The sequence below is a fragment of the Amblyraja radiata genome, chromosome 3, assembly GCF_010909765.2.
Source record: "Amblyraja radiata isolate CabotCenter1 chromosome 3, sAmbRad1.1.pri, whole genome shotgun sequence".
Lineage (NCBI taxonomy): Eukaryota > Metazoa > Chordata > Chondrichthyes > Rajiformes > Rajidae > Amblyraja > Amblyraja radiata.
Genome location: NC_045958.1, coordinates 66865261 through 66877400, shown reverse-complemented (window position 1 = coordinate 66877400; position 12140 = coordinate 66865261). Strand labels below are relative to the sequence as shown.

The 12140-nt window shown below is 44.7% G+C and overlaps 1 protein-coding gene across 5 annotated transcripts in view; it reads right to left on the bottom strand.

Annotated features, from left to right (window-relative positions):
* kdm4c (lysine demethylase 4C) overlaps positions 1 to 12140 on the bottom strand; it is a 353632-nt gene that overhangs the window by 110926 nt on the left and 230566 nt on the right. For all 5 annotated transcript variants that reach the window (XM_033017965.1, XM_033017969.1, XM_033017967.1 and 2 more), the window contains one exon: positions 6112 to 6167. In XM_033017965.1, coding sequence (XP_032873856.1) covers positions 6112 to 6167 — 56 coding nt within the window. The remainder of the gene's footprint in view (positions 1 to 6111; positions 6168 to 12140) is intronic.

Genomic DNA, 12140 nt, shown 5'->3' with positions numbered 1-12140 from the left:
GTGTGCGGGGGGGGGGGTTAGTTAGTGTGTGTGTGGGGGTCATTAATGTGTGTGGCACCCAATGCCCCCCCCCCCCTCAACTGCACGTTGGGGGAACAGACCCAACGGGTCTGCACTTGGTCACATAACTAAAACTCTCATCTTGTTATCTTCCAGTTTGCTTTGTTTTTACATTTGCGCAAAAACAGTACAAGATTGCGCTACGATATAGCCTAACGCACTCACGACATACATGAGACAGCAAAGATTAATCTTCCATACGTCGTTTCTTGATTATTTGCTTTTTTATTGAAGTAATACAAAGCAAATAAATAACATAACTTTCCATTCTTAATCGTAGTTCCATTCACATCATATAAATCATATAAAAGCTTCTTCTTATGTTGTCTCGTAACGTGTGTGTCGTGATGATGATAGAAAACTATTTCCCCTCATTCTCAGACACCAAACTGAAACTTCTAATCTGAGAGTCTGCACCAGACTCCTCTAACAAAAGACACACCCTTACTATGTATCAATTCCCACCTACAAAAATACAGGCAGTTAAAAACTAAAACTAAAAATATCAGACATGATAAAAATACTGACTTAAGCTTAATGGCTCCTATATACATATTGCTAAAACTCTCATCTTGTTTGCTATTATGCATGTCCGTGTGATCCTGAAACTACGCCAAAAGGTACACGATAGCGCTGCAATTTTTGGCCCAACTTACTCACCATTGTCCTGTGGTGTGCTGTGGCAATTTTCATTCAGATTAATGCTAGATTTCACGTTATTGACATTTTAAACTTTAAAATAAACGCCGTCTTTACTTGACTGGCGTCACAAAGGACACCCAACGGGTCCTCAGCGGCAGTTGCGGCCTTTGCATTATTTCAGACCACCATCTTTTTATCTTCTCTCCTGTACTTGCCTTCCCTCACAAAGGGGACACAACGGCTACACAGGTAAACTTCCTTCCATTTTACTGCTGCTCCGGGCCCGCGGGGAAGGAGAGGAGCGGCACCCAGAGCTGCTGCTCCGGGCCAGCGGGGAGGGAGGGCGGGGAGGGAGAGGAGCGGGACCCGTGGCAAGGACTAGGCCGCTGCCTTGGCCTCTCTCTCCCCTTCCCCCGTCTCTGCGCCGCTCGGCCCGTCCCCTCCGCCTCAAGTACAACTTCATCACCGACGTGGTGGAGAAAACAGAGCTGCAGGTGCTTTGCAGCGAGATCCTGGGGAGGTGAGATGGGAGAGTGGGGGTATTGAGGGAGAGGAGGGGGTAGAGTGGGAGAGGAGGGGGGTAGGGAGTATGGGATAGAGGGTGTGGAAGGCAGTGGGGGAGGTGAGGAGGGAGAGTGTGGGGTGGGATAGGGGGTAGATCAGGAGTGGGAGAGCAGGGGGATAGAGGGAGAAAGGGTGTAGGGATGGGAGAGGGGTTTTGGAGGGAGGAAGTGACTGAGGGTAGGGGAAATGAGAGGGCGTGAGAGGTGAGGGAGGGAGTGGGGGAGGGGAGGAGGAGAGGGGAAAGAAGAGGGAGGGTGAAGAGAAAGGGGGGAGTTCTGCGGGATGAGGGGGAATGGCGGAGGATAGGGGTAGGAAGAGGGATGGCGAGGTGTAGGGATGGCGAGGTAATGGAAATATTAAACGCAAAGTTATTAACTTTAACTTAACTTCTGCCGTCAGCCGAGCATGCGCAGTGTGGGGCTATGGCTCAGTGGTGGAATCTTGCGTTGGGGGATTAGGCCTTCCGTGTGACAGGGACCCAACAGGTCCCACGGTCTAGTCTCATTTAAAATTTCCCTCTTTGATCTTAAAACGATCCCCCTCTAGTCTTAGATATTACCATGAGAAAAGGGTTCTGACTGTCTACCCTATCCATGCCTCTCATACTTTTAAATACATTTATCAGGTCTCCTCCCCCAAGCCTCCTCAGCTCTAAAGAGAACAATCCAAGTTTGTCCAAACTCTCCTTATAGCTAATACATTCTAATCCACGCAGCGCCCGAGTAAACCTCTTCTGCACTCTCTCCAAAGCCTCCACATCCTTAGTGCAATGGAGTGACCAGAATTACACACAATACTTCAAATGCGGCTCACCAAAGTTATATAAAACTGCAACATGACTTCCTGACTCGTACTCAATGCCCAATCAATGAAGACCGATAAGAAAAGACATAAAGTGCTGGAATAACTCAGCAGGTCAGGCAGCATCTCTGGAGAACATGGAGAGGTGACATTTTGGCTCGGGACGGTTCTTCAGACTGATTGTGTGGAGGTGGAGGGTGGGGAGAAAGCTGGAAGAGAGGAGGCGTTGGACAAAGCAATAGGTAGATACAGGTGAGGAGGAGTTTTGACAGGCAGATGGCTGGATAAAGGCCAGAGATGAAAAGACAGATGGTGTGAAACAAAACAATTGAGGAGTTGTGAATTGTAAAGCTAGCTGAAGGAATGTAGGTGGAAGGGGATAGGGAGGGGAGACATAGGTGCAAATCCAGGTTAGGCACATGGGGGAGAGGAGGCATGGCTTGTAATTACCTAAAATTGGAGAATTCAATGTTTATACCGTTGGGTTGTAAGCTACCCAAGCAGAATATGAGGTGCTGTTCCTCCAGTTTGTGTGTGGGCTCACTCTGGCAATGGTGAAGGCCTATCACAGAAAGGTCAATATGGGAATGGGAAAAGCATTCCAGAGATCCAAGCACGTGTCAGGTAAAGTGGTCACCGAGTCTAACCTTAGTCTCGCTGATGTACAGGTGGCCACATCGGGAACACCAGATGCAGTTGATAAGGTTAGAGGAAGTGCATGTGAACCTCTTTCTCACCTGGAGGTTATGCTGGGATACCTGGATGGAGGCAAGAAAGGAGGTATGGGGACAGGTGGTACACCTGCAGTTGGAGGAGAAAGTACCTGGAGAGGGGTGGTTTGGGTGCGCAGGTATGAGTGAGGAGGAGCGGTCTATGAGGAAGGTGGAACAGGATGCGGGTGGGAAGGTGCGAATGGTGGTGCGTTCACATTGGAGGTGACAGGAATATCGGAAAATGATGTGTCGGATGCGGAGATTGCTCTCCTGCTCCACAAAGAAGACCAATGATGAGTGAGGAACAAATGATACTCAGGATACTTTGGATAATTTCCTGGTCATCTTATGAAATTGTGACACAGGACATGTTATTGCCACCTGAGTGCATAGATCTGCATGATACAGAGTGGAAACAGGCCCTTCAGCCCAACCTGCCCACATCGGTCAACATGTCCCACCTGCAGGCATTTGGCTCATATCCCTCCAAACCTCTCCTATCCATGTAAAAACCTGTCCTATCCAATGGTCAACTGGGCAATGGTCAAGGTAGAGAGAAATTTGTTTTTGTGCATACAGTTCAATAAATTATTACTATACATCAACAATCCCAGATTAAGTAAGCACGTATAGATGTATTTTCACTCAAAGATTCTTGAGACTTGAGTTCACTTCCTCAGGGGACTCTGTGCATCTACCCAATCTATTCCTCTCATGAGTTTATACACTTCTATAAAATCACCCCTCATTCTCCTGCACTCCCTGGAATAAAGTCCAAGCCTACTCAACCTCAGACCCTCGAGTCCTGGCAACATCCTCGTAAATCTTCTCTGTGCCCTTTCTAGCATGACAACATATTTCCTTTAACATGGGTGGCGCCGCAAGTGGCAGCCTTGCCACCACCCTGTCTCGTCCCTTTCTTCTTGTGTTGTTTTTAGTCTGTTTTATTTGTATGTATTAGTGTATCTTTAGTTTTTGTATTATGTGGGGGATGGGGGTTGGGGAAACTTTTTATCTCTTCCCGCGACGGAGATGAGATTTTTCAGTATCGTATCTCCGTCTACACTGCGGAGCTGGCGGTCCCTTTGTTAAGGATCGACTTCGGGAGCTCCAACCACAGGAGCTTCGACCGCTCCGATCGGGGGAGCATCGATCGCCCCATTGCGTGGGCTTCGATCGTCGACTGCGGGAGCTTCGATCGCCCCGACTGCGGATGTTTTGATCGCCCCGACCACGGGAGAAAAGGAGGAAGACAGTAAAAGTTATTTGCCTTCCATCACAGTGGAAAATGTGATGTCGCCGAAAAACAAGATGGATGTACCGACTGCACTGGTGCGGACTTGGAGGGAATGCCGTGAGTGCAGTGATCTCGGTTTTTGCGGGAACATTGCGCACGGGGACGAGTCAGAATAGAAGTGAGATCGACCGATTGACCAAATGGTGCCAGCACAATAACCTGGCACTCAATACCAGCAAAACCAAGGACTTCAGAAGGGGTAGGATGGGGACCCACAGTCCCGTTTATATCAACAGGTCGATGGTGGAAAGGGTCAAGAACTTCAAATTCCTGGGCGTGCATATTTCCAAAGATCTCTCCTGGTCCCAGAACACTGATGCAATCATAAAGAAAGCACATCAGTGCCTCTACTTCCTGAGAAGATTACGGAGAGTCGGTATGTCAAGGAGGACGCTCTCGAATTTCTACAGCTTCTTCCCCACAGCCATCAAACTATTAAACACAACTTCAAACAAACTATAAACTATAACAGCCTATTGCACTTTATCTGTGTATTATGTGTGTATATATATATTCTATGGTATATGGTCACACTGATCTGATCTGATCTGTATTTATGCCTAAAATATTCTGTTGTGCTGCAGCAAGCAAGAATTTTATTGTCTTATCTGGGACACATAACAATAAACTCTCTTGACTTGACTTGATCCCAGAGTCTTGTGTGAGGGCAGATGGTTTTCTGACTGTTCGCGTGGACAGGGACTGCAGAGAGAGTGACAGCAGTCGGTACAACTCTGGTCACATCACGGTGAAGGAGCGTGTGTGTGGCCCGATCAATGAACTGATGGCTGTGGGTCTCCGCTTATGCTGTGTGCCCTAGGGATTCTCACCCGCCATTGTGGTGGCTGTTTATGTTTAATCTTTATGTAGTTTTGTATCTTGTTGTTTTTTTGGTATGACTGCATGGTAAATCAAATTTCACTGTACCTCGGTACACATTACAATAAAGGACCATTGAGCCATGGTGCCCAGAACTGAACACAAATGCGGCCTCATCAATGTCTCATATAACAGTAACATGACCTCCAAAATTCTATACTCAATATAGACACAAAAAGCTGGAGTTATTCAGTGGGGTGGACAGCATCTCTGGAGAAAAGGAATAGGTGAGGTTTTTGGTTGAGACCCAAGTTCTGACTGATGAAGTCCAATGTGCCTAAAGCCTTTTTGACCATCGAATCTGCCTGCGACTCCACCTTCAAAGAACTATTTACCTGCATTCCTAGATCCCTCTGCTTCATAACACTCCCCAGAGCCCTACCATTCACAGTATAGGTCCTGCCCATGTTACTTCCCAAAATGCAACACCTCACATTTTTCTGCATTATATTCCTTCAGCCCACCTGGCCAACCAATCAAGATCCTGCCGCAAGTTTTCACAACCATCTTCACTATCTGCAATACCAACCACATTTGTACCATCTGCAAACTTGCTAATCTTGCCATGTACGTTCTCATCCAAATCATTGATATAGATGAGAAACAGTAACAGGCCCAGCACCGTACCCTGAGGCAAACCACTAGTCACAGATATTGAATTCACTCACTTTCTCTGTCCTTTTGCCACTATTTTCCAAATCCCAAACTCTTGTTGATTAGGCAGGTGCCATGTAGATTGTTCTGTTCACTCAAATTCCCCTTCTCCATCTTTATTCGTTGCACTTTTAGCTATATTTAGTCACAGCTTTATAGCCAGCTCGAGCAGAGATGATTACGTAATTCCCTTGTCAATCAAGCTCTGTGATTTTAATCAATTTTATGCACTTTTTTTAATACAACCATGCTCCACTCACTGTACTTTTCTGAAGAAACTATTCTGGTTTATTAGTCTTTTTTTTTTGCATTTTTTATTTCCTCCACTCTTGAACAGATTTCATTCTCTGACCAAATCGAATATGTCTTAAATGGACACTTGCTGTGGAAGCTGCTTCAACTGTGAGTGTCATTTCTAATTCGTAGCTGGCAGTCTTTCAGAATTAATGTTCTTTTGTTGTGTGATCAAAATATTCTTGCAACAATTTAGCCATGACTTACCTATTATCAGTCGTCTGTTTTAGTGCGCCACCCCTCAAATTGCATAAGCAACAATCCTGCAGAAATAAGGATAAAACATTTGGTAAATAATTTTATTAATATCTTTCCACACAAAAATGTAAATTACTAATGGCTGTAATTTTACAAATCTTAGCACAAGTGCTTTACTATCTTACAGTGAATTCAGAAAGTATTCAAACCCCTTCACTTTTCCCACATTTAGTTACGTTACAGCCTTATTTTAAAATTGATTAAATTCTTTTTTTTTAAATCATCAATCTACACACAATACCTCATAAAAGCGCATGTCAAAGCAAAAGCCTGGCCTTCGTCTCTCCCGCCGTCGGGCCCATGACACCCCCCCCCCCCCCCCCCCCCCCCCCACCGCTGGGCCCACCCCATCCTCTGCCCACGCTACCCCCCACTCCCGCGGGGCCCACGCCTTCCACCCCCGCCGCGGACCCTTGCCTCACCCCCCCCCCCCCCCCCCCCACCCACCGCCGCGGACTCTCGCCGTCCCCCTTCCCCCCCCCCCCCCCCCACCGACGCCGGGCATCCAACGCTGCGTGTGAGGGAGGAAGGTGAAAGAGGGGGGAATGTGGGAGGGGGAGGGAGAGGGGGGGAAGGAGGGAGAGATGGGGGAGGGAGAGAGAGGTGGAGGGGAGAGGTAAAGGGGGGTTATCTTTAGTAAGATTGCAAAATTAAGGTAGGTTTTAGAGCAATTATATTTTCTCCTCCATATGAATACTATTTTTCCTTGATAACAATACTGTTCCTTGATATCTTTTCCTTGATAACAATAGTGAAAAATATGAATTCCATAGTTTGTGACATAAATATACATTTTAATGGGATCATTATATACAGATGTAACATTTCTATTTCGAGATGGGGGGGGGGGGGGGGGAATATGCGTCAAGCCGATAGCCTAATCGTTAAAGAGTTAATAGATAGCCTAATCGAGAAAGAGCTGAGAAGAGGAATCAGAGCTGCCAAGGAAAGGTACTCTGAGAAGTTGAGGAGCAAGTTCTCAGCTAGTGACTCTTTTTCAGTTTGGAAGGGCATGCAAGAAATCACCAGCTATAAGAGGAAAGACCCCCGCTCTTTGGACAATCGTCAGCTGACGAACAACCAGAATGAGTTTTACTGCAGGTTTGAAAATCAGAAACGTAATCCTGGTACTCCCTCCCCAACAAACACAGCCAGACCCCAGTCTACAAAGAATGGACCCTGCACCCTCTCCTTCCCATTCACCACTTCACACCTACTTAAGGCAATACTCCAGTATGAAAAGAGTGGACCCTTTCCCACCCCAACCACCACTTCACACCCACTCACGGCCTTACCTCACTCTGCAAAGACTGGGCCCTTCTACACCCACCCCACTCCAATCACCACTTCACACCCAATTACTAATTTTTAACCAATCCCTGCAAACATGTACTGTCCCTGCCTGCTTCAAAGTCTCCACTATTGTCCCTGTAGCCAAAAAGGCAAGGATTACTGGTCTTAATGAATACAGGCTTGTCGCACTGACCTCTGTAGTCATGAACAAAGATCCTATAACAAGCAAGATAGACCACTCCTGCTAAATGCAATGGGCTGACGTGTAGTATGCAACGGAGCGGAACGTGGGCCTTTTTTTCATCCATTCAGTAACCCGACCCAACCCGACTCGCAGTATAATCAGCGTTGCGGGGGAACAGTTTGTGTTAATAAATTATAATTCTGAAAATGAGGAGAAGATTTTTCACAAATAACTTTTATTTTTACGATGATGTTTCCATAACCGGCTTCCGTCTCCGCACTAGTATCCTATGGGATCTTTGGAGCAGAGACGGAAGCCGGATACGGAAATGGGGCCGAAAATTACCCATGAATCTGCCCATGACCGTACTACGTCTTTTTCGTCGAGTGATCTATCTATCTTGCTTGCTATAGGATCTTTGGTCATGAAGCCCCTTGAAAGGCTTGTGCTGACCAAGCTGAAAAATATCACAATCTCCCTGCTGGACCCTCTGCAGTTTGCATATTGGGTCAATAGATCTGTGGATGACGCAGTCAATCTGGGCCTGCACTTCATCCTCCAGCACCTAGACCGCCAGGGGACCTATGCAAGGATTTTGTTTGGTGATTTTAGCTCTGCATTCAACACCATTGTGCCAGAGCTACTATGCTCCAAACTTTCTGAGTTGATTGTGCCTGAACCCCTCTGTCGGTGGATCACCAGCTTTCTGACAGACAGGAAACAGCATGTGAGGCTGGGAAAGCATATCTCGGACCCGCAAACGCTCAGCATAGGAGCACCGCAAGATGCGTACTCTCCCCTCTCCCCTACTCTCACTCCTCCACAGACACCTCTGTCAAGTCCTTAAGCGGGCCCTGGACCCCGGCATCGAGGGACTTCACGCTTCGCGCTCGTGATGTGCGTAGCGTGCAGATTATTTCACATTAAAATTTTTGTAATCCTGTCATGCCACCCCTCTTTTTGAAAAGCTTCGAACAGGCCTGTAAGCTAAATGGCTACTACATTGTTCTGTGTATATAATGAGGCAATTACCAATAGACATTAAAAAAGGAGTTATAAAAGCTTAACATATATCAAAAAACAAAAAATAACATGCATTATATATCAGCATTCAGACTTCTTTAGCGATTCTTCCATCTTCACCTTCGGCTTCTAGAAGCAAGCATAACTTGGTTATTGGTCTTATTAAACAGTGTTCTTAGTCTGAAGTCGTATCGTACGCACCAAACCCTCAACATCAGGCATGATACCTGGTATATAATCCAAAACACAAAAGTCCAAAGTATTGACAGCATTAAACTTCTTCCTCCATGTCCCATCAATTCATGAATATGTGGTAACAATGATGTTGATAAATGAAAGTCCTTGGATAGGATAGGAATAATAGGATTTTTCGCAACAACGTTCACTGTGATGTTTTGTTTAATTTCCGGATCATTAGCAGAGATTTCAAATCCTAGCTCAAGCTTTGGCCATTCTCTATCTGGCCAACAGAGAAACTCTGGTCCATTGATCCATCTCTTGTTGCTTAGGAAGCGGTCTGCTGTTAGTCCTCTAGAAGCTTCATCCGCAGGATTTTCTTTTGTGTTAACATATTTCCATTGTGAAACATTAGTAGCTCCCAATACAAAAGAGATTCCGTTTGCTACAAATGTCAAGAAACGTTTGTTCTCATTGTTGAAATATTTAAGCACTGTAGTACTATCAGTCCAGAAGATAGATTCTTCCAGTTGAAGCTGTAGTTCTTTTTGCAGCAATATGTCAACTTTAACAGCTAAGTCTGTGGCAGTAAGTTCCATTCTGGGAATTGTCATTTGCTTCAATGGTGCCACTCTGGCCTTTCCCATTAAGAATGCAACATGTACTTCTTTGTTATCATTTTCCAGTCTTAGATATGAAACAATACCGTAGCCACTTTCACTGTCATCTGAGAAATGATGCAGCTGTACACTTCTGATCTTACCAAAGCTTGTATGCTCCATGCACCGGTCCACCTTGAATTCTGAGATCTTTTTGAGATCTGCTAACCATTCTGTCCATCGGTGAGAGGAAGTTTGCGTTATACTCTCATCCCATCCAAGTTTTTCCTTACAAAGATCCTGCAAAATTGACGGCTGGCAGTGTAAATGGTGCAAGAAACCCCAGAAGGTCGTAAAACAGTACCAATCATGGATAGGATACCCCTTCTACTACATGGTCGCTCTTGAATCGAGACACATCTGAAACTCTTGAAACTCTCTTGAAACACATCTGTTTCAACGCACCAGTGCAGTCCCAATGCTCTTTCCATTGGCAAATTGTCTTTGTCCAAATCCAACTCCCTGGTCTCCTTGGCTCTATCATCTGGTGGAATACTTTCCAATACAACACGGCTGTTGCTGATCCACTTGGAAAGCGTAAATCCTCCCTTATTGCAGAGGGAAGTTAGATGTTTTACCATTTGAATTGTTTCCTGCTCCATAAACATGGATTTTAAACAATCATCCACATAGAAATTATTCTTCACAGTGGTTATAATTTCTTCTGGAAAGTGAGCTTTAGTGTCCTCTGTGGTCTTCTTTAATGCAAAGTTCGCACAACTTGGTGATTTCACTGCTCCAAAGAGATGTACCTTCATCCGGTATTCAACGAGATCTTGTTGTGCATCCCCAACAGGCCACCATTGAAATCACAAGTAGTCAATGTGTTTTTCTGATACTTTGATTTGATAAGACATCGCTTTAATATCAGCCATCAAAGCAATCGGTTCTTGTCTGAATTTAATAAGTACTCCAATGAGTGAGTTAGTTAGGTCTGGACCTTGCAGAAGTTGACAGTTAAGTGATGTTCCTTTGAAGACTGCAGCACAGTCAAAGACCACCCTCAAGGTTCCTTTCTTCGAGTGATACACCCCATGCTGCGGAATGTACCAAAGCTCTCCATGACTTCGATTTAGTTGGTTTGTTGGTACCATTTCGGCATAACCATTATCAATCATATCCTTTAGGAAAGACGTATATTCCTCATGAAATTTCGTATTCTTGCCAAACCTGCGTTTCAGATTCTGGGTGCGTTACTCTGCCATACGACGATTATTAGGCGGACAAACACTTTCTTGTTTGAAAGGTAAGTCCAGACAATAGTGGCTTCACTGAGTAGTTCATAATATCCAAGAACTTTTCCCTGGACATTTCTTCTGATTCCTTACTGGTACTTTCATTGAAGTCATGATTGTATTGCTTGATCAATAGCTTTTCTAATTTACCAGTAGATATTTGACTAACAGCAGCGGCAGGGTAATTCTTCTGGTTCCTGCTTTCATTGTTCTTTCTCAAGGAGCCATAGATAACCCATCCTTGTTGGGTTTTCACAGCAAACGGTCCATCCCCTTAGCTCCTCACAGTCTGTATAGGTTCCAATGCCTTCAAAACATTCGTTCCGATAAGTAGGTCGATACCAGAATATATTTTATGTATCTTGACATCCTTCAAATAAGGCCATTGTTTCAAGTCCTCATGTCTGAATATATTCTGATAACAAACAGGCATGGTCTCATGTGTAAACACCTCAGATATTGGTATAAATTTGTCTTCATCCAGACTAGATATTTCCATACTTGTAATGTAATGACTATCGTAGGATTTCTCCTCATTCATGGTATGCAATAGAATCTTAACTTCTCTCCTGTAATGTCTAGCCTTCTCATCAAGCTTTCTGTACAAAAGGTAACCGAACTTCCATGATCCAAAAATGCATATAAGTTTGCAACACTGTATTCCCCTTGCTGCTCCTTAGCTGTACTGGTAAGATAGAGAAGATACAGGTATCTACCCTGGCCCCAATATGGCGGATGAGGTGACAGCATCACTAGTAGCTGGCTTCTCCTTTTGTTCTATTTGCTCTGGCTTCTTCTACTCAGTGTGAAGTGCTTCAGGATGATCTTGCTTGCATTTATCACAAGTTATAGGATTCTTACAGTCTTTAACCATGTGTCCTTTTTCCAAACATCCAAATCAGATTCCCTTCTCGTTTAAGAAATCCATCTTTTCTTCATATTCCTCCTTCTTGAATTTCCGACACCACCTTATGGTATGACCAACCTCATCACATAACAAACAAAATCATTTTTGCTTGAAAGTAGATGTATCTCCTTCCTTTTTGCTTTTTGTTTCTGCAGGTATTACAGTGGTAGCAAAACTACTTCCCTTAGGTCCTGATCTTCCTTTTGTTTTAGTAAAGTTGAACCTTTGACAGTTGCAATTGGTTTAGGATCATGAATACTCCCATGGCGTGGATCTAAAATGAACCGTACTTCCCTTTCTAAGAAAGCCACTAGGTCAAGTAACAAGGCTTCTCGATTCTCAATTTCCATTATCCGGCCTGCCCTATCTCTCTACTGATCTCTAAGCCTTTGGGCAGTTATAGAATGATGGCTCTAGTATTACTAACAACATTCATTTCCTCCATGTGGTCGAGATTTCTCACCAAGCTACAACAACCTCTAAGAAATATCGCAAATTCA